We start from the raw sequence: 22921 nt of genomic DNA on the forward strand, positions 1-22921 counted from the left end.
CCCTGGTCTGGTTGATAGGGTAGTGCTGGGTCATAAGTTGGTCCCCATGATTCCGCAGATATTTTCCAACCTGACTGATTCTATGACAAACTCAGCCTCAGACAAGGCTGTGCGAGACAGCGCTGCCGGTGCTCGGCTGCTCCCGCCCGGGCGGTGAGACACACCCACTCCCGGGAGCCTGGCCCGGGAGCGTGGCCGTCGCATGCCAGCCACGCAAGGGCGAAGGGCGGCGTCCCCTTCGCACACAGCGGCCCCGGGCCCGCCCCGCAGCCCTAGGGTAGCCTGCCAAGCTCCGCGGGCTGACAGCGGGGCCGGCCGGGGCCCCTGAGGCGGCGGCGCCGGGAGCGCCCTCAGGACGGCCCCGCCCCGTAGAGCCTCGGCTGCAACGCGCGGGGGCGCTGCGGCGCGCGCGGACGTGTCCGCTCCCACAATGCCCGGCGGGAGCCGCGCGCCGCCGCCCCGCTGCCCAGGTACGGCTCGCGCCCCCCGCGCGGGGCCGGCCCCGTGAGGGGCGCGGGCGGGGCGGGACCCGCGGCCGGAGCCGCCGCCCGGCCCTGCCCGCCCCGCCCGCGCCGCGGCCTCGCCTTCGCTCCCTTCCCCTCCCGCCCACCGTCGCTGCCGGCCCCGGGCCCGGCCGCGGAGCCTCAGGGCCGGCTGCGCTCGCGCCTCTGCAGCGCGGGCGCTGCAGCCGTCTCGGGGGGTGGTGGTGGCAGCAGCACCGCTGCCGCGGGCAGGGCGGGCGCAGGAGGCAGGCAGGGCCGCTCGGGGCTCCTGGCAAGCGGCGCTCGGTAGCGGGAGCCCGCTGTGTGTAGGGGTCTCCGCCGCTGTCCGGGCTCCGCGGGAGGGTGTGTGAAGGTCTGTGTCCTGGGTCGGTGCGGATCCGCCTCAGTCAGTGACCACTGAGTCAGCGCTTCTGCTGCGGCTGCAGATGGTCCGGTCGGAGCTGCCACGTAAGTAGGTGCCAGGTGAAAGGGTCAGGCTCCCAAACTTTGGGATGCAACTGGTTCCGCTCCCTTCGTTTGTCTGAATTGTTTGGACTTTAGGAGGAATTTCTTCAGAAGGGGAGGTTTTATATTGGATTGGGATCCCAGGGAGGTGATGGAGTCACTTTGCCTGGAGCCACCTGTTAAGGAAAGACTGGACGTGGCACTCAGTGGTGGCTGGTGACGCTGCACTCGAAGATCTCAGAGGTCTTTTCCAACCTCATTGAATCTGTGAATCTTGATTCTGCCCCTAAGGTCTCTTTCCTCTGGCTTTATGGAAAGGATTATATTGGCTGGTGATTTAGGATTATTCCCTTGTCTTATCATATCCGGTGATGTCAAAGTGGCTTTATTTGTTGTGTCCTTCTGTAGTGCTCCAGTTTGTAATGCGAGTTTCTGAAATATGATGTAGAGTGAAAAAATTAGGCTCCTTCCTGTGTAATGCAGCTGTCACAATCCTCAGAAGTGGAGACAATAAATTGTCCAACAGTATTAGGTACACCTTTGAAGTAAGCACAGAAGTTTTATCTGTATTCTGTGTCAGACAGGAGTGCAGCTTGCACCCGCTTCCCAATTTTATGTTTTATGGAAAGTTTTTATGAGAGGCAGACATCCCAGCAAGAAATGCTGTGATTAAATTGGCTGAAGGTTATCAAGTGCAGGAGGGTAGGCTTGCCATTACACTACATCTGCTCAGAATTTTGAGAAAGCCAGAGTTTTTTTTACGTGAAGTATCCTGAGCAAATCAAAGTCACAAGCCACTTTCAAACACTTGTTAAAAGTGTCACCAGACTATGTCAGATAGGTTTAAAACAACTGTCAGATCACAACTTAGATGAATTTGTTACAAAAGGCAGAAATGTTCCAGTTTTTGTTTTCAGTGTTTCTAGGACTTGCCTACATGCTGCTTCAGGATCAAGTACTATCATAATACAGAAATAAACAGCATGATAATTGAATATGGCTTCAAAAAAAAAAAAACAAGTACAGTGAAACAGGCTCTGCTTTCCATCACCTGAGGTTTCTCGTTCCTGGGAGGAAATGAAACAGGGACATGTGCTGATTCCTCGTTGTGAAGCAGTGGATGCTGACGTGCATGAGGAATTGGACAGCTCTTGGGAAGGTGCAGTAGCAGAGGAATAGCCACCCTGCTGACCCTTACCTGTCTGTGGGCAGCTTTCTCCATGCTCCTCTTTTCCATGAGTTCTCTCATTTGTGGGGAGGCTATGAAGGGGAAATCAACAACGATGGGGCAGAAGTAAATACTAACCAAGGGAAACAGGAATGGTGCAAGCATGGAGCAAGTGATGCTTCTGTGATGTACCCTCCTTGTGGGTGTTTTTGTGGGGGTCAGAATCCCTCTGAGCAAAGGGTTGTGACTTGCTTTTAATCCCCCTGGTAATTTGTCTGTGAACTTTTCCAGTTTCCTCTTAAATTCACGTGACATTGTAGCACGGACAGCAGCCTGTGGCAAGGGGTTCCACGGCTGGTGACATGTTTTGGACCCTCTGTGATACCTGTGAGCCAAACAGCTGCTGGTTGGATTTGGTATACCACAGTTCTGTCATGGAATGAGACAGCAAACCTGATCTGTTCATTTCCTTGCACCTGTTAGAGATTCACAGACCATTTGTAGTGGCAGTGTAGTCTTTTGTCATCTTCAGGTGGTTGAGGGATATAGAATTTCTGGAGGAAAACGTATGAAGTTTGTAACGATTTCGTGAATTACTTAATGGAGCTTTGAACAGATGTTTCAAAAAAACATTTAGAGGTAGCTCTGAAAGCATATTTATCTTTCTTCAGTCTCTAAATATGTAAGTGCATATCAAATTTACCACTTGGCTCCTTGTGTAAAGCTGTATTGTTTTGAGAGCTGGATAAGGTAGGTTTAGTAAACTTTTTTTTCTTTGTAATACATTTTCAGGTAAGGCTGAATGTTCTGTTACAGTATGTGTATTATACATCTCTTGACATTTGTATGATCTTCCAGCCAAAGTAGTTTTCTGTTATTAGCTTTGGTTTTTAGATAGCTTTCTGATTCTGCTGTTAGGAGGCTGAGAAAAAAGCTCATATTTTCACTGACTGCTTTTTAAGATGATGGTAACAAAACCTAACTGGTGTTGAGATCTTCACCTCAACACAGTTTCTACCTTTTGTGATTTCATAGTATATTAAGAGAATTGGCGGGTTCCAATAGAGGCTTGTCTTCTGTTATAGAGCCTGTTTTTCTCTGAATGTAAGTAGAAGTCTCAAAGTTTTGTTCAAGATTTGTGCAAATATTTATTTACATACAGGATAGACATAAAAGTTGAAAGAATGCCTCTAAACATGTCTTTACCATTTGCTTTGTCTCTTGTCTGTGCGTTCATGTTACTGTTAGTGGTATTTGTGTTCTTTGTTCTCAGTTGTAGGAGCAAAGCAAATTGGACATTGGAAATCTTAATGCTTTGGAAATGTAGCTGTGGTTGTGCTGTGTTTTGTTCTTGAAGTGCTCTGAGCAGAGGAGATGATGAATTACTGAAATGCAGTTGCTGAGGGGAATGATGGGGTTCAGAATCAAAGGTTGTGTAAACCTGAGTTGCTCCTGTACTGTGCAGATGGATAGCATGTTTTCCCATTTTAAATGCCTCAAGTGATGGGACTTCCTGAACTTCACTTAAAGAACACAAACATTTTAATATCTCTATTATCCTAGTTTTCTTTTTCTTTGATTATCTTTTGACTAACCTCCCTTAGCTCTTTTCAGGCCTTTCTAATATGTAAGGCCTCACAAAACAGAGCTGAAGTGCATTGTTACCCAATAAATGTATTTATTAACTTTTTTTGTTTGTTCTTATCTCATCAGGTAGCTCAACATGAACTTTAACCATCGAGATAATTTACCAAGTGAACAGAATATCTTTTCTCCTGAGAGCTGGCTGCAGGATTCTGGGTTTCTCCTGCAGAGCAGTCCTATTCCCTGCCTTTTCCTGAAACAGGACATGGAGCTGCATTCCTTTCTTCATGTTAGGTGCTAAGTAAGTTATTTGTTTCATCAGGGGAAATGCACATCCATGAAATTACATTTTGTGCAAGTAAGTTGATGAAGGGATATTTAAACTGTGCCATGGCATCACTGCTCTTGTTTATATTGATACAGCTTCCTAAAGTCCCTGTCAGGATCGAGTTCTGAGTGGTAGAGATGGTTATTGGCAGAGAACCATCACAGTTTAAAGCTCCTGTGGAATTTTGTTGTGCTCTTGAGCTGCTTGGTTCACTCCTTGGTTATTGGTTAGCAGCATAGTTAAGAGAATGAGTCCATGTGCATTCCGTGTGAATTGTCCTTCTGGGAATATGTGCATGAACTTGGGGATAGGTAAAAGTTTCTAGAACTGTGGGTTTAGTTGCTTGCATGCTTCATGCCAGCAGGCTGATCTAGAGGAAGTCCTGGAGTTGGGATTGTTTTCTGGTTTTGTGTCCAGCTGATGGAAGCACTTTGTTCAGGAGGGAATTCTCCAGTGAAGTGCTGAAATAACCAAGGCACCTGATAAAAGCCCCAAGGTGTTCAGCAGACCGTAGTCAACAGTTACAGCTTTGGGGAGAGTCTGATTTGCTGTACAAGTAAAATATGAGGGTATTAATTTGGAATTTATTCAGCTAATGTGATGGATCTCAGAGGAGTTTGAGGTTTGACTGCTGATGAAGCTGAATTTACTAAACTGAAAATGACAACACATTTTTAGTGCTTACATTATGATATGCCTCTTTCTCTCTGAGGAGTAAATAACCTTGAAAAGCCTGAATATTGTTGATTATTCATTAAGTTTCCTAATGGATATATAATCTTTGGGGAGTGGGAAATAGAGAAGATGGGAGTTCAGGTAAAAATAGCTATTTCCTCTCTTTTGTGAAGAGGTAGTGTCTTTTTGGGGAAGATGGATTTCTGACTTGTGAGAATGCAGTCATTCAGCTGCTGGGGCTTGTAAAGCACCCTGAACGTCATCGTTTGAAAGGTGCTGTAAACATGTCAGTATCACACACAAAAGCATATTTCAGCTGTATCCAGAAATATGTTTCCTCTTGCAGTTTGTGACTGGATGGAACTTGAGTAGCATCATCTGAGGGAGGCAAAAATATTTTTTCATAGTGTCTGAAGTGCTAGGTGTAGTATATGGTAGGAGTCTGCAGAGCAGTGTTAAGAGCTGAGGAAATGTTTGCTTTTGGCTTCATATAAATTCTAGCAGGTCGCCCACTTGGAGGAGAACAAATTTGTGTACTGATGCTTAGCAGATAAGTAATCCTTTTAATGCTTGTCTTGCTAAACTTTTGCATGTTTTGATTTAATGTTTTGTGGCTTGTGTAGATTAGTAGGTCCCGTTCAATTAAGACTAGTCTGAGTTACTGTTGAAAATCCTGACTGTTCCCCAGTTGAGGCCTGAATCCACTATACAGTTTGAGAAGTTTGATTCATCACAGTTGTCTCTGTTGTCTGTGCTTTTACCTTAATTCTGATTGCTCCTGATTTGTGTTTTGTTGCAGGCTGTTGTTAACTCTGTTGGCAATGTCTATGATTTTATCTGCCTCTGTGGTCCGTGTGAGGGATGGACTCCCACTTTCTGCATCTACTGATTATGAACAGAGCACGGGAATGCAAGAATGTAGAAAATATTTTAAAATGCTCTCAAAAAAACTTTCTCAGCTTCCTGATAGATGTACTCTGAAAACTGGACAATATAATATAAAGTAAGGCATCTCATCTAAGTATTTGCAACATGCTAGGTTGTGTCTTTCTGTAAGTTAAAAAGTTAACTGTGCACATTAGAAATGCTTAATCAAAGTAAGATTAATTCTTGGCACTATTTATGTATCAGAAATTTAAAACCTGAGCAATTGTAGAAAGATTTGAACCTATTCAGATTTTCATGGAAGTTCCTTTATAATGGCACAATCATAGGACAACATCATGGGAAGAGTGGCTTTACACTAAATGAAAGGGTATGTTTGGATTAGATATTTAGAAGAAATTCTTTATTGTTTATAGTTCACTTGCACTTAAACTGACCTAAATTCTGATTCTAATTTAGATATTTTAAATGAGGTAACTTCATCTTAGCCCCTAGTTAACCATGTAGAAGTTACAGTAGTGGAACAATGTACCACCTGAATGATCCTAGAAAGTGCCAAGACCTCTCCATCTCCTATAGGTATATGTGAGTTTCCAGTATTTCTTGGATTAAAGCCCAGGATGGACTAAATTGTTTCCATCTTTTTTTTTTTTAACAAGCTAACTACAGTTGGCATGTAAACTGATTAGCTTAAAACAAACTTTTAAGAATAAGCTATAAGGCTTAATTAGGTTAGATTTTACTGCTTTTGTCTTTGATTACTTTTAATACTGTAAGTTATCCAGCAAGATTTTAAAGACATTTGAATGTTATCATGAAAACCTAAACAATAATGAATTGCCTAAACACAACAGAATATGTATGTTGCAAACTGTCCTTTTCTGATTTCATATTTGCCATCTCTGGTTGTCTTTGCAACTATCTTTGGAGAATTATTAATTAATTAACTCTATAGAACAGTTTTATTTCTTCCCATGCTCTAGAAAGAGCCAACAGCCCTCCCCTGAATCTGAAGATAAGGTTTTGCATTTTTGGGCTGCACCAGATCCCATATTGTACATTTGAGATGAGTGAAAAGCTGTTATGGGATGAACCTGCTGTGTTTCTGCATCCTAAAAGCTTTGTTATTTTCTGTTTCACAAGTATGTGTATATGTGTGCACACACACACATATAGATATCTGCATACACAGTCATGTAAAACAGCTTCTCATGTGATTGTACAATGTGGTGTTCAAGTAAAACATTGCCTAAAAGTAACTTGTTTTTCTTCTAGAATACTGTTGGGCTTTTCAGTAAACATTTATTCCTTTGCTCCCCCAGATAGTTTTTGTTTTTTGGTCACAGAATATGAGATCAGACTAGAAAAGCACTTAATTCACTGAATTTAAATTTGAAATTTTGAATATGTTTTCTCAATTGTAGCTTTATAAGTTCTCTGGGAGTAAGCTATATGATGTTGTGCACTGAAAATTATCCCAATGTCCTGGCTTTCTGTTTCCTGGATGAGCTTCAGAAGGAGTTCATCACTACCTACAATATGATGAAGACGAATACTGCTATCAGACCATACTGTTTTATAGAGTTTGGTAAGGATCTGACTTTCTCCCCCTTCATTCTCATACTAAGACAAATGAGAATTTGAATAGATACAACTTAATGCCCACAAAAAATGTCCAAAGCAATTTATAGCTCTGTTTCTGGTAGATTTAGAATCTGATTTAACTGCTGTTAGAGTCAATAAAGAAGTGCTTCTGGGGGCATTAAATTAGGCTACTAGAGTTTTATCCAAACTTAGTTCTGTTCATTCCAGTAGGTTTTGGTTTAAGCCTTGTGTGAGCAACTCTGGAATTCATCTTCTGGTAGTGATACCAGGAATTGTTTGACTTCATACCTGTTGAAATACTCAACCTGTGAAGTCATTGAGCTTCATAAATTTCTCAAGGAAAAGATTGCAGTTTCATGTTAGCTGTGCTATCTCTTGTTCAGTGTATGAAAGGGAGAAATTTTTACTTCTCTTATGATGTAGTGGCACATTTAATCTTCAGTCTCCAAATGCAACTCATCTCATATATATCAGATAACAGCTGTTACAAATTCCATTAATTTATATTGCTTTAATACCATGTATTAGAAATTACTGTAATTAGATATTCTTATGAAACACATTAGAGCAGAGAGAACTGCAGTTTTAGAAACACGGGGGAAGATACTCCAGTTGGTTAATTCCTGTCTATAATTCAGTCAGCTAATGACAATTCCTGTATGACATTACTGTCCTCCTTGTGAAGATTTCTTATGAACACATTTTTTCTTCCACAACATATTTTTTTCATAAGGATATTTACTAAACTAACAGAAAAGCTAGAATAAGTGCAGTAAATCCATTGTATTAGAAATGCATTCAGTCTCATGCAATGAAAAGCCATTATTTTATTCAGTTATTACATAATTAGATTTTTAGAGCTTAATTTTTTTAACTGCAGAATTAAATAACCCATGATGTATTTGGCACAAAACAGAAATAGCGTTAAAAATCCAAGATAAATACAAATGTTTCAAGCCATATATTTCAGTTTGTGAACTGAAAAGCTGCATGGTCTTAGATTTTGTAATTAACAAAGTACATAGAAAAATACCTTTTTATTTTAAATTTTGCACAGATAATTTCATTCAGAGGACCAAACAGAGATACAACAACACACGTTCTTTGTCAACAAAGATGAATCTTGCTGATATGCAGACTGAAATCAAACTGAGGCCACCGTATCAAATTTCAGTGTCAGAGCTTGGTTCAGCCAATGGCTTTTCTCATGTACCTGTGGGGGAGTATAAGGGTACTGGTAAGATATCTGCAGGTAAGTTCCAGACTTGTGTTGTTGCATCCTTAAATGAGACAGATGCAGTAAAATTAATTTTTTTTTCTTTTTAAAAAAAGCTTCTTTTCATGTTTCTAAAACATAAAGCTGATATGACCTTATGTGTATTTTAGCTCAGATGTCTGTTTTGTCTCTTGCTCCAAATACTTACCTTCTCAAGGCACTCAGAGGAAGAAATGGCTCTGTCCATTAGACTGCTTTATTGAAGGGAAAAAGCCCTGTTAATGAAGATGAGCACTTAACAAGAAGATTTTTTTTTGGTTTTTTTTTTTTTTTTTTTTTTTTATCTTTTAGGATTTCTGAGAAGTTTTGATATTTCTGCCCAGTAAGACTCAGTGTTGACACAAGCTGAGAGCAGTGTCAGGAGTCAGAACAGCTGGAGGGAGAAGCATCTCCTTGGGAAGCCTTTGCCATGGTGAAAATCCAAAGAGCTGTGCTGGCTAGAGATGCACTCTCTAAAATGAATGCCTTATGTACAACGTTAGGAATTGCCATTTTGTATAAAGCTGCCAAATTTATTGAAGTAGTCATTAATTTTTTTAAACTTTAATTTACTTCATGTAGGAGTTAAATGTGGAGTTGTGGGGTTGAGCTGAGTTAAAGGTTTGTGCTGTTCAGTGAATCCTCTGAATGGGTTTGAGGCCCATCTTCAGATGTTTCCCAGCAGGACAGAAACAAAATGCCAAATCCTTGCACTGATACATGGGCTCCACGTGTCAAATTGACATCATCTGATTTCAGTCTTCCAAGTTTAGTGAACCAAAATCATAAATAGAATGGAAGGAAGTGTTGATTTTAATTAGTTAATATATTTTCCTTTTTTTCCCAGAAGTACTGCTGTCTATAAATTATCCTGAGCAGGCACACACTGATGCTGTTCACTTTACAGTGTCAGGGTGCAATCATAAATCATAGAATTGCAATCATTAATCTAAACACCTCCTACAATGTTGTAATAAATGTGATTTTATGCAGTTTATGTATATGTATATGTAAATGGGATCTCTTTGCCAGTATATTATCCTTATTATGTACTTACTCATGAGAATTACTCTAGAAGATTGAAAACTGCTTTCTATGGAAGATGAAAACCAAACAAAACCAGTAGGGTGCCCTGTTTGTACTCTGGGGCCCTGATTCTGAGAATTCCAGGTGCTATGAGGCAGTGTAGAAATAGCTTACAATCTCTGTATTTGCAATTTAACAGTATTGGAGTTAGAGTCAGGAAAATGATTAAAGGAAAAGTGTGAAGGTGTTTAAATTGTTTTAAAGGGTGGAATTGTCTAAGCAGCACTGTACATACCTTTGTCCTCTTTTAACATGTGTGGGCTCTTTTTAAAGGTATGTAATGCTGTGATACCACTCGTGCCACTTTTGATTCCTATATTGTTGTTTACTCTTAATGTTCTCATATAATCCTGCTTTGTGGAAAGGGTTATGGTGGCAGACAGGGAGCTGGTTAATTCTGAAAATTGTCTAGATTTGAACTTCCTGCAGTTGGAAAAAGAAAAAACAATAAGCATGAGAGAATTCAGTCTGTGTCAAAATTGGCTGTTTTTTAAAAGTTGTCCATGTAGTGGGAGATGTGATTTTTATCACTTTTTTTAAATAAGAATGTTGGAAGGTTATATAGACCTAAATTAAAAAACATAGGGACCATTTCCCTTTTAAGTAAAAAAGAAGATTCAACAATAATTGGCAGGTGATTGTCTGTTTTTTTTACTTACCTCTCCACAACTTCTTACAGAAGAAATTCTGTTGTCTTCTTTTCTTTCCATGTAATTTTTCTTCTGTTTCTCTTTCAGTTGCTTTTAACTTTCTTCTTCCTCTGAATTCCATAGATCTCTGTTCAGTTATCCACTTCCTTCCCTGAGTTGCTGTAGAAACTCACCCTCAAAGGGCTGTACATTATGGGAAGCTGGCACTTTGCTACTTCTTCAGCTCTTCACATTTTAGATGCTATTGAATAACAGTGTCTTTTTTAGAAAGTCTGCTAATGGTTTTGTAGTTCTTTACATTCATCACTTCTCTCCACCCTTGAAAAGAACTTTCTCTGGATGTTTGCTGCCCACTCAGTTGGCTGGACTTCCAAGTTTCTCCTTTGCTCTAAGGACAGAGCAAAAAGATTCTCACAAAAAGATGTTTTGCCTAGTGGAATTTCCTGAATATGCTGTACTGTTAAAAAGTAGGACTTTGTGGAGTGAGCTGTGTTAAATGAAGTTGGAGGGCACCCAGAGGTGGGAAGTTAGGTGGATGCAGATCCTGTTTTGTTGTGCAGAAGGGCAGAGTTGGAGGCATTGGCCTGGGCCGTGGGGGAGGCAGTGGCTCTCGCCTGGCACTGCCTGCAGGAGCAGCCTTCTCCCTCTGAGAGCTGTGCAGTGAGGAACAGGGTGATTCTGCATGTGGGAAGCATAAAGTGTGCAGATTATGGATACAGTCTTCCTGCAAAGGTACATGTAGGTGTTGGCAGGCATTAGAAATAGGGTCACAGCATGCTGATGTGTGATGTTTCAGGTTAGGATGAAATTACTGTTTTCTGAGCTTTTTTCAGTGAAGAAACAGTTGTCAGATCAAAGTTAATTTTTGCTTGATAGTGTACTCCATGCTTTTGGTTTGGTTTTTTTTTAACATTTTAGTTTTAAATAAACTTTCTTACAGTAATGTAGTTTCTCATGCCATGTAAATTACCTGATTTTTTTATGTAAATGTCAAATCAACATTAAATTCAGAATTTGTGCTTTATTTGAACTGATAATTTTTGATATGGCTCTTAATCATATTTAAAGGTTGATGGATGTACCAATTTGAAGTCAGTTGCCCTTTACCCTGCCTTCTCTGACATTCCTTCTTCATTCTTTGGTTTTGCCTTCATCTTTTTGTGTATAAATGAGTCTTGTTGCTTTGATAGTAACACTAAAATTTGTTACACTCTGGAGAGTTTAATGACATTATTAATGGTTACACAATGTCCTTTATATATTTTTTTTCATATTTTAACAAGAGAGAAGTTACTATTTTATATACCTTTGTAGACTTTGTTGATTTAGCTGACCACACTCTTTACTTCTCCCCCCATAGTTCTCAAAGAGGTGTTTTAAGTGCTATTTTAGCACACAATGATTTTAAGTTACCCAATACGTGGGGAAAAGGAGATTTTCTGGAGGGCTGCAAGTGGAGAGCAGTGAAATAATTTTATCCACCAGTTAATGGAATGGAATTGCTACTGGCTAAGAACAGTCATATACACCCTCAGCTTTTTTCCACTCTCTAGATGAGATGGTTAAAAAAAACCCCAAAACACAATAAACATTTGGGAGTCATTGAAAAAGAGTGGTTTGGTATGCAAATAGCACATCTAGCATATCTAACCTGAACTGAGTGATTGCTGGGAGTAATGTGCTCTACAGTTAGAAAAGCAGTGAGCTCTCTCAGTTAAACATGGGTTATACTTTTGTTTAAAAAAAACCACCCCAACTGATTATACACTATTAAATTCAGCACAAATTAACTGAACTCATCCTGTATATTTTTGTTTTATTGTACACTCTTAATTAGACAGCCCTGCCTGCTTATCAATGTGAAATAGCTTTTGTTGGGGCTTTTTTAGGTTCTGTAACTTCATAAACTGTTTGAAAAACCTTTTTCCTGGGTCTGTGCAATACAAACAACTGGGATTGACACCCCCTCTCTACTAATGTTACAGTTCATTAACCTCATTGTTCACATCTTTACACTTGGTTGATTTGAACAGAATGGAGTACAGCTCAGTAGTCCCATTATTATCCCAGTGTTGCCCAGACTGCTAAGAGTTTTGCATTGTTTTTTCACATTTGCTTTCTGTTATTCATTATGGAAAGGGACAGTAATGAGGAACATACATAACTGTTACATACTTGTCACCCTGGACAAGCTTGAAGGAGTGGGTGTGCATGGAAAGAACGTGGTTTAATTTTAATGTGTGTTACCTGTAAGATGCTAAGCACAATCTGGAAGTCCATATAAGATTGTGGCACAGATGCCAGCTGAGTTTCAGAGCTGTCCCTTCATGTGTGTCTTTGGTAGCACACACTGTGTTTGTAAGGAAGGGAACTGTGATAGCTTTGCCTCAGTGTTCTGTTCAGCAAACAAGCTACATCAGTCTCAATATCTCACTAAGGCATTGGTGTTAAAGGAGAGTGGAGGTTGTGAGAGAAGCTCTTAGGCACATGACTTATTAGCTGTTTACTGGTTATGGGCAGATTTCAGTAGCAAGTGCATCTTTTACTTTTGATTTTCTGGCATGTTTGAGCAGCCATGACTAACATACTGAATAAATGGAACCTATTGAGATAAAGACGAAATATAACAAGACAATTCCATATGTGAACTGGAGGAAAATTTACTTTTTGCTAAACCTTGTGCTGAAACATTTACCATGTTTTGTCTTTTTAGAAAACAGAAATGACATTTTTTGGTTTGCTTCAGCGATCTCTTGAGCTAGAAACCACTGACAAATGAGATTATTATTTTATTGAATTTCTGAAGGCATTGCTCTGACCTTTGATATCTTCTTTTGATCTGCTTTGCAGCTCCTCACCAACGTCTGGAACCTGTGACTCTGCCAGGGATTGTCTCATTTGTGCTTAGTCTGTTATGTGGGGCTTTGAATTTAATCCGTGGCTTCCATGCCATAGAAAGCCTTCTCCAGGTATTGTACATGTTTTTGAATTTAAAAATTATGCATCATAGCAACCACAATTTTCATTTTAGAAGACTCTGTATGAGCTGAGTTGTGCCAGTTTTATTTCAGAAGTACTGTTTGTGAGGTCAGGCCTCTGTTACAAATCCTGTATTGTTTATGATCTGTGTATCCTCCTTGAATGTGCTGCCTCATTCATCGAGGCTGTGAGTTCCAGCAGCAGTGGCAGGTGGGTGGCCAGCTCCTTCCCTGGTACCTTGGGAGCAGTGAGGATGTGAACATAATGTTCTGTTTGCTAAATTTATGCCAGGGTAAGAGGTGTTTAATTTCTATAGATGCTATTTAAAAACCCTTGAGTGAAATGATGAACAGCTTTGAAAGTCTGGGCAGTTTTTTTGGAAAGTCCACAGAGCAAGAATCTTTAAACAGGTTTTGTAAAGTTGTTTCTTAGGAGAACTTTTGTAGTTTTTTGTTTGTATTTAATAAACCTTATTTCTCATTGTGTATTGAAAGGATCAGTGTCAGAAAATTGTCAAGTAATTTCTTCTAAACTCCCCTCACCAAACAACCCCCTCACACCAATTTTTTTTCTGTAAAATCTCTACTATGACCCTCCCTGTAGCCTTTCAGTTTCTTTCTATTCCATTTCTTGTGCTGGTTGTGTTCCCACAAGCTGGTTTATGCTTTCAAGCAACTCAGGTGAATATGCTGCTAGTACTTGGCAGGCATGCACAGAAAGTTCATATGTGTTGCCACAAAAAAAACCCCAAAAACTAGGAATTCCTTACAATTTAATGGTTGTTATTGTGGTGATAGATATAGAAACTAAAAACCCCATGGAACTTTTCTGAGAGAAAATGGTAATCCTCTTGTTTGGCTGGTAGAGAGTCTTTTTATTTTAACATATCTGGACTTCATAGAGTCATTTAGGTTGGAAAAGACCTGAGTCCAACCATAACTCAGCACTGCCAAGTTCACTAAACCATGTTCCAAAGTGCCACATCCACAAGGCTTTTAAATTCCTTCAGGGGTGATGACTCAACCACTTCCCTGGGCAGCTTGACAGCCCTTTCAGTGAAGAAATTTTTCCCCTGATGCAACACGAGGCCATTTCCTCTCATCTTACCCATTGTTACCTGGGAGAAGAGCCCAGCCCCCACCTTGCTACAATTTCATTTCAGGTAGTTGCAGAGAGCAGTAAGTTCTCTCCCAAGCCTCCTCTTCTCCAGGCTAAACAGTCCCAATTTCCTCAGCTGCTCCTTGTAAGTCTTGGTCTCTAGCCCTTTCAGCAGCTAACTGCAATATTTTTGATACCTAATGGGAAATAAGGTAAAGAAGAGTTCCTGTATTCCAGGTTATCTTACATAGTATTGATATATGTAAAGATTGAATAAACAGTACTGTTGAGTGTCAGTATTTTGGGAAGACTAGTTGATAGATGAACAAGATTAATGAAAATGTTCCATGCTGGGTCCTTCTTTCTGAGTTGTCTTTGGTTTGTTTTTTAAAGAAAGACCAAGTGAACCTGCATCTCTACTTTATCCCTAATTAGGTTTTTCTGTGTTGTGCACAATTCTCAGTTTATAAATAGGAATGATTTTAAAGTATGCTGTAGTACAAGTAGTACTGAACAGATTTGTCAGTTAGTGTGATGTTGCTAAAACTTATTTTGTTACCTTTCTGCAGCTGATTTTTAAAAAAGAACACGAATGTTAGATTAATCTATTTAAGGCATGACAGGACATCCAGTTAATTTTATTCTCTATGTTATTGCATCTGGAGGTAATAGATTGCAGTACAGATGGAAGATAATTTTCATTTCTGACAAATGAGGCACACTAAAAATCCATTAAAATTTCCCTTAGTTTGCTTTATTATGGAAAAGTCCACAGGGTTTAGGGAGAAGTAATCCAAAACACAATTAATGGAACGTGTTCTGAGAAGTCATTCAAAAGCATGTCTCTGAATTACTGTTTGCTTCATAATCAGTGGTTTTATTTGGGTGTTAATAAAATTCTGTTACAATCTGTAACTGTACTCCAGCACATGTGCATTGCACTGGGGCAAAGACACACTGGGTAGAAATTACTGCATTGTGGATGTAACTTCTGTGTGCAGAAATGCAAAGTGTTTCCTGGCCAGCACAGGACATGGGAATGCTTCACACTGAGCATAGTCTCAGCAGACACAAGTTGTCCTTGTGGATGGACCACCATCTTCTCAAGTGATATTTGCTCTCAAGGACAAACATTTGCATGAATGCCCGTTGTTTTCCTAGGAAAGTTTTTGGTGGTTGCAGATGTTTGCTAGAAATGCAGTTAGAATAGTCATTGAGCATGGAAATTTACTCTGCTCAGCTCTGTAGGAACTGTAACAACCTGTTGCAATGAAGTTAAAGGGTTTGGTTTGTTTTCAAAACACATAGTAGAAAAATCTGTCACTTCAAGTCAATTTTTCCATCTTTCCTTCAAGAGAACCCTATTTTCCAAGTCTGATAAATTCCTGTGCTGCTGTTAGCTGTCACTGCATGAGCACAGAGCTGCCTTCGTTATTCTCTGTGCAGAGTTTTACCCCACCCTAGTGGCCAGGCTGGGTCCTTTGCTGTTACCTCGTTTCCATTTTGTGAAGCTTTAGGAAGGCACAAATCTATGAAGTTGCTATTAAAGGTAGTTACCAGTGTTTAGACTTGAATTTTCAAAGGCATCTGGAGAGGGTAAATATCCAGTGTTAGAGCTGGACATCTTTAAAGCTTTTGAAGATCTTGGCAGGAGTTTTTTGTTGTGAATAAAAATTTTGGTCAGACTCCAGGACATGATGTTTTTGCAGATATGTAAGTAAGCACTGATTAGTCCTAATTGTTGGTTTAGTGTGGTAAAGGAATTGCTATAATCCCTGTGTGAAACTGTTTTAACATGCAGTAATTCATAACTTTCATACTGTAAATGGCTGGTATTTCACTTGTTTTATTGTAAAACATGGCTTTTTGTTTTATTCTTGCAGAGTGAAGGTGAAGATTTCAGCTATGTTATTGCATTTTTTCTTGGAACCGCAGCCTGTTTGTACCAGGTGTGTTTTTCTGTTTGTATAATTCACTTGAGTTTAAAAACATTACCAGTCATGCATAAGTGTCATCATGTTTTCTTAAATGCCACAGATACTTGAAAAGGGTGATTACAAAAAATATTTTCTGCTCTGTTCTTTTTTCATTAATCATAAACTATCATGTAGTAGTAGATTGATACAAAAGATACAAAGAGCTTCTGTTTGCTGGCATTTTTTTCTCCAGCTGGATGATTGAGATAATTATCTCTAAAGTCACAAGCAGTGGAGGTTATATTATTTTTTGATAATTCTGCACCCCAGAATTTTCCTCACTCTGTACTTTAATGTGCATCTCCTTCCTTTTAAAAGCTTGTGGCCACTTTTCACTGTTTTCCTGCCTTATACTTCTTGTTTTTCTTCTCTGTCAGCTTTCCATTTCTGCATCTGAATTTGACTTTCCTTTATTATTTATAGCAAGGTGCCACTGGCACCTGTCATTCAGTGACACTGCTGTTACATTAACCTCTGTCTGTGTCTCATGCTCAGTTGCAGTTATTATAATTACTTTGACTTTTAATCTTAGGCTTGTGGAGTATCCAGTTTTTGCTTGTTTCTGTGGGCCAGTGTTTAGTGCTGTGTCAGACAGTAATATAAGAAAATGCTTTTCTATCAGTCTTTTGTCTTGTTATCTGTAATCTTCATTCTTTACAATTTATTTCTAGCAAAATGTCCCAGTGCAACTTGTGTTCTCCAACACTTGTTGACTTTGCATTAACTTCTGCCTTAAATAATTTAGATTGGTGTTATTTTCCATGCCAACAGTCTGTTCCATATCAGATAAGGTAGAGCTTCTCCATTATTTTTTGTATAAAAAATAAACTTTTCCCCTCCTTTCCCAAACTGGAAACCTTATTCTTTACAAAGTATTCATGTCTGTCCATTGAGACATCTTTCCTCCACTGTTTGCCTTGAACAGAGCTGTCTGAAAGAATCCACACAACTTGGAATGTAGGCTTTTTATTAATATCCAAAATACATCTGTTGAAACTCTTGTTTCCCACTCTCTGGTATCATTCCTGTAATATGTGATTGGTCAGCTTTCAGAATTGAGGGATGTTGTTTCTCTGGCATGTTCTGATGTTCTCTGGCTCCAGTTAAGGGCTCAGGACATTAATTCCCTGTGTTGTATGGCAGCCCATTTCACTGTCATTCACCCACCAGGTGTCCATCATGCTGCATTGTCCTGGTCAGTTAATTACAACACAGCAGTGTGTCTCTGGTTCCCAAGAAATGTTTATAACTGTGCAGGCAAAAGAACAGGCCTTACATGGAATATGATGTTTTGGACTCACTGACACTGACACTCACTAACACTAGACACTGACATGTCTAGTGTTGCTTCATAGTTTCTAGTCTTTTATAAAGGAGGAAAAGTAATAACTGCCTCAGTTGTACCAGAAGTGCAGAGTATGAGAAGCTGACCCTTCAGTCATCTCTTAACATTCATTAAAAAAAAATCAAAAATCAAAATCTTTGAAGAAGCACAGAGGAGCCTTCTCCATAAAAGCATGCTCAGTATAACACTTCCCTTTAGTAGTAGAAAAACAACCCTCAGGAGTTTCATATCAGTACTTGTTACAGTAAGCTGTTAAAGCTGCACTGTTTTGGCCTTTTGACTGTTTTTTGGCATTTTCATCTGTTCTGTAAGGGGCATGTCCTGACAGCTAGACCAATGAAAGATCCACTTCAGAAAGTGAAAAGTGGAAATGAAAGATCCACTTCCAGTTCTTCAGTAAAATTCAGTCATTGGACATCATGTTATAGTAACATTTTTAAACCACTGTTTTCAAGCCTTTATTAATCATTTTGATGAAGCATATCCTGACTCTTATTTTAATCTTGGAAGCAGTCACACTTGTTTGTACATTGTCAGCGGGAGTGACAACACGAGGAAATTATCTGAATTCTTATTGCTGACATACCAGTGCCAACTAATTGCTCTTTTAGATATGATTTGTGAAGTTGTCAGCACAAGCAGGTTGCATTTACTCTCCTCAAAATGGCCAAGCAGGTTCAGAACATTTCTGTCTAGATTCTGAAACATGCAGGTTATTAATCTCTAGTTTTACTTTGCTTTGGAGGAAGAACATACAAATCTTACTGATAATTAATGCCAGTCCTCACCTCTCTGACAATATTTAGATACCCAGACACTACAAGTAGCTGTGCTGCTCTCAGCCACAGTTGCAGTGGAAATGCATGCTTTATAACAAAGTGGTAGAGTTCAAATAGAATATAAAGTAACCTCAATAAATTGTATTGTTCAGTTGCCCTTTTTTTGAGGAACATGAAAAATGAAAAGAAAATTAAGTGGAGTTTTTTTGACTGATAAAACATGGCAAATGCCCAGGAAGAACAGAAATGGCATTCAGATAATCTGATGATAGATGCTGTTAAATCTGTGTGACCATAGTTATAAATCCACTGGGAACGGATTTGGAATAGAAAGTAAGCATAAATACTATTGTTATCTGCCTTAAAGCTCAGGAAAAACTTCCTTCAGCAGAAATGACCTGAATCCAGGGAAGGAGCAAAGGAATTTTTTGATTTTGTGGCAGTTAAGGGAGTAGTTCAAACAATAGAAGAAATGAAAATAATGTCTGGATAAAAGCTTTATCCTTTTAGAGATGAAAACTGAGAGAAAAGACTTGAGTAGATTTCCAGTTACAGTAGGAAGTGGGGTGGGTAGGGAACTGTGGGCAGTCCTGATAGACTGTGTTACACCACAGTGTGCAAAACATTGCCTAAAATTACAGGAGAGTACTTGTGTGTCTCTCCAGATGTGATCAGTGCTGCAGCAGCTGAAGCAGGGCAGTGGGTGTGAGCCTCTCCATCTGCCAGGAGACCCTGAGCATCACCCCTGGCAGGACATGGGAGCTGTCTGGGGATTGCCTTGTGCTGGGCTCTGGGGCCCTGGTATTGGCCCTGACCTTTCCCATTGCTTTCCTTTCCTTCTCTTGTTCCTTCTGCACTGCTTGAGTAGAGCAGAGTTTTTGACCAGAGATTGCCAGGAACATCCACTATTCTTTAGTCATGGGCCACTCATGTCAGGCTGTAATTAGTTATTATGAATGAATTGTTCTCAGGGTTTAATGCAAGGCAAATGTAACCTTGTATTGATATCAGATGCTCCTCATCCTTCTATGACTGCTGAATTCATTCTCTTCTTCCATGTGTGATTCCCACTTTTCCTTGGTTTGGGCTGTAATTTTTCAGTGACCTCACAGTTTTTTCTTCAGTAGAAGTTACTTTCCATGAGGTAACCTGATTTGTTTTCTGTCTCCTGGCAGTGTTACCTGTTTGTGTACTACACAGGCTGGAGGAATGCCAAGTCCTTCCTGACGTTTGGCTTGATCTGCCTGTGTAACATGTACCTGTACGAACTGCGCAACCTGTGGCAGCTCTTCTTCCACGTCACCGTGGGCGCCTGGTGCACCCTGCAGATCCGCCTGCGGCAGCCCCAGGGCAAGGCCCCTGACTACAACGTCTGACACCAAGTCTGCTTCCACTCGTTACTCTCAGGAATGTAAAGCTGTTCTCCAAAAGAAGCTGTCTGAATGGGGCTTTTATTTTTTTCTTTTATTTTTAATAAGTCAGTGTAAGATGCCTGTGGACATTCTACACTTGGTGGTTGAGCCTTTTTTAATGATTTTTTTTATTTTCTTGAAAAGGACACAAAAGAATATGGGACTAGAGGAGGAAAGTGAAGTATGTCCATGCAGTGAAATGTATGTAGAATATGAACTGGTGGCATAAAAAAACCTTCATTCATACATTCATGGAGATAATCTGATGTGGAATTATCTGATGGTATTTGATGATCACATTATCTGATGGTAGTGTGGAAGCACATTTGTACATTAATGGAGGAATGTGTAGAGTATGTTCTGCATATTGTGCAAGCTTTTCACTTCCAAGGTCAGTTTTGCCTTTGTGAGGCAGTAGGGAATAGGCTAAATAAATAATAATAATAGTAATGCTATTGCATATTAGCAAACTAGATGTGGCATATGTAAGATACTAAATTTTGGAATGTTTTATTTCACATTGACATATATGTGAATGTTTTCTTAATTAAAATGTAACCTGGAAACTCAGTTTCTAGGGATTGGCTTCACCTGTGGTGCTTTGTCTTGTGCTGTAAGTTCTTTAATGTGTTTTCATTTATGATTTTCTTTTAATTATTCTTTGAAATTGATTTATGTAGATAGGGTTCATTTTTTGTAATTATTCAAAAAGTTCTTCCACTAACCAGGATTCTTGCACACTTCATGTGTTTGGACTCTGGAAGAGTTGAAAGAGAACAGATTGGTGAGTAAATGGAGTGACTTGTACTTGTTGGAGTACTGTTCTTTTTATATGTTCTTCCTTACTCTCAGAAATGGATGAATAATTAGCTCAAACCTGAGACAGACAGCTGGTGACAGGAAAATAATAAACCAGTCTGATTAGCTTAAACAAGAAATTACAGGGGTTGTGTTGGTTCTTTGGGCTTCATGGGTTGGGTGTTTCTGTGCTGGGATAAAACCTCTGTGATTGAGCTGAGAGAACAATTGTATGCTGCTAAAGCTGGTGAATCAACCAGCAAACTCCAACCAACCATAGATGAGCACCATCACTTACACTGGGGTTTTATTTTTATATGACAGTAATTTATGATGTTTATAATGTACAAATAGATGTAAGTTTTTATCTACAAGTTTTAATCAACCTTAATGGCAGAGAGGTTGCAATGCCCTTGTGTTGCTGGATTTGGGAATGGGCAGAGCTTTGCTGTGCTGTGAAATGTTGGTCCAGACAAATTTTCTTGGGCAATTCATACCAAAACATTATGTTTCTAATAAGTTAGTTAGTGCAGATTTTATGGCCAGGAAAAAAGGAACTGGCTATCTTATTTTCTTTTTAAATAGATGGAGTGTTAGTTAAGAAAATTGTGCATAATACAACCAAGAAGAATTAGAGAATGAAACTGCAGTGGGAAGTGCTGTGTCTCAGGCTGCTGTCTGAGGTGGAGCCTTTGGTGTGCAGGCTCCAGGGTTGGTGCTCCTCAGTTAATTCTCTTCCCTCCCCACTTAGAGACAGGGAAGAAGAAGGTGTTTATGAACATGAGCAGCAAACAGCCCTTACTTAGCATCCAGAATGGTTTGTATTAGCATCCAGTGCACCATTCTGTAAAGGTGAAAAGCAGTCCTTTACATTTAAAATCGGTGATTAAAAAATAGAGGTATTATGTTTTAAGTATAAAACCAGGTTTTATTTTGCTTACAGTGTCTAGAAGAACCCTTATACCTGTATTTTCACCTCCATTGATAAGCAGGGAAGCTACTATGAATGTCTTAAGTATTGCTAAGATTTTAACTCAGGTTGTTGTGTACATAAGAATTTCTTGTTGCATCATTTCTTGGTTTATATGTTGGCAGAGAATTTTGTTTGCTCTGAGGCACCGTCCCTTCCTGCTATTCCCAAAGATCCATTTTTAAGGAATGAAAACTTCCTTTGTCATAGCATCTGGAGCCATTATTCCATTCCAGTTATGCTGGCATTAAACTAATTGCTGATTAGCAGGTATAATGAACAAATGCAACTGCCAGTGTAACAGAAAACAGTTGGGGTTTTGTTTGCCTGCTTTTATAGCACTGATAAAAATCCCATTTCACAATGAAAAGTTAATGAGCATGACTGTTGTTCATTATGTGGTATTACTAGGTGCTAAAACCACAGCTTCTTAGCATGGTTGAGTTTGTAATATTAGAACTTGCTGACATCTTGCTGTGAGATCAGAACAGCGATACAGCAGGCCAGGCTGGAGGTGAACATTTATTGAAAATTCCCAGGATTTCCTTTTTGCTTACACAAACTCAACACTCAGGCAGGGGCTTCCCTGCTCATTTTACCAGGTACTTGAGTTACCAGACTTAGGAAGATGAATTTAGGAAAGTTGATTACTCTCTTGAACAACAGGCTTTACTTCAGTGTGAAGTGCGATTACCATTTGTGGTTGCTTGATTGTTCTGTGAGATTTAGTAGCAGCAGAGCCCATTTCATGCTGTATTTATAAAGGAGTGTCCACCATGGAATGTTTATCTTTCAATAAGGTGTCACTGCATTTGCTTTCAGGAAGGAATGAACAAAGGCTTGCCTGACTTAGAAAGGTATGTGTATAATGCCATTTCCAGTAGATGGCAATGGTTATTTGCATCTGAAATTGTTAAGAGGTCTCTGGGGGAAGCTGACTGCAGCTGTTTTCCCCTGGCGATTTTTACTGGAATGCCAGTGCCGTGCTGCCCCTGAGGGCGTGTCAGTGCTGGGCTCTCCTGCTGCGGTGACTCCCTGCTGCCACCCCCGCCCCTTCCCAGCCCTTTTCCCAGGGGAGCCTCGGGACAGGGCTGGCCCCAGCAGTGCAGCCACCTCTGCTTTTCACAGGAAACTCTCTGGCTCCCAAAGGGCAGGAAAATGTTGCTGCTCCTGCCCCCCATCCGGCCTGAAACTCAATTTTCTCAGTCCTCCCCCACCTCCCCAGAGCCTACTTGCTCCTTCAGTTGCAAGGACGAAGTGGGTCAAGAGCAAGGAAACTTGAGTTTTCTCAGCTTTAAAACAGCTGCGCTGCCCTTTTCCCAGCAGCATCCCAAGCTTGCTCTCTCTGACAACTCCTAAACTTCAGTCTGGAAGTGATGGT

At 40.0% G+C, this 22921-nt stretch overlaps 1 protein-coding gene across 3 annotated transcripts; it reads left to right on the plus strand.

The window, feature by feature from the left end:
• The first annotated feature begins 271 nt into the window (after positions 1 to 271).
• On the plus strand, positions 272 to 20710 carry SEC22A (SEC22 homolog A, vesicle trafficking protein). 3 transcript variants are annotated; one of them, XM_059476452.1, is made up of 8 exons: positions 272 to 470; positions 3829 to 4000; positions 5502 to 5705; positions 7012 to 7175; positions 8250 to 8444; positions 13034 to 13152; positions 16144 to 16209; positions 19536 to 20710. In XM_059476452.1, the coding sequence occupies exons 2-8, from the start codon at positions 3987 to 3989 to the stop codon at positions 19734 to 19736; spliced, it is 963 nt and encodes a 320-aa protein (XP_059332435.1). In that variant the 5' UTR covers positions 272 to 470; positions 3829 to 3986; the 3' UTR covers positions 19737 to 20710. The 3 variants fall into 3 exon arrangements, with proteins under 3 accessions (XP_059332435.1, XP_059332434.1, XP_059332436.1); XM_059476451.1 differs by lacking the exon at positions 272 to 470 and adding an exon at positions 751 to 950; XM_059476453.1 differs by lacking the exon at positions 272 to 470 and adding an exon at positions 2007 to 2106.
• The last annotated feature ends 2211 nt before the right edge of the window (positions 20711 to 22921 follow it).

The sequence above is a fragment of the Ammospiza nelsoni genome, chromosome 7 (assembly GCF_027579445.1).
Source record: "Ammospiza nelsoni isolate bAmmNel1 chromosome 7, bAmmNel1.pri, whole genome shotgun sequence".
Lineage (NCBI taxonomy): Eukaryota > Metazoa > Chordata > Aves > Passeriformes > Passerellidae > Ammospiza > Ammospiza nelsoni.

What these genes read in the sequence shown, in the direction of transcription:
- SEC22A (XM_059476452.1), top strand. An exon ending in ACTGGACAATATAATATAAA is followed by an intron (nt 5,706 to 7,011) that starts GTAAGGCATCTC and finishes TCTCAATTGTAG; the next exon opens with CTTTATAAGTTCTCTGGGAG. An exon ending in TACTGGTAAGATATCTGCAG is followed by an intron (nt 8,445 to 13,033) that starts GTAAGTTCCAGA and finishes TCTGCTTTGCAG; the next exon opens with CTCCTCACCAACGTCTGGAA.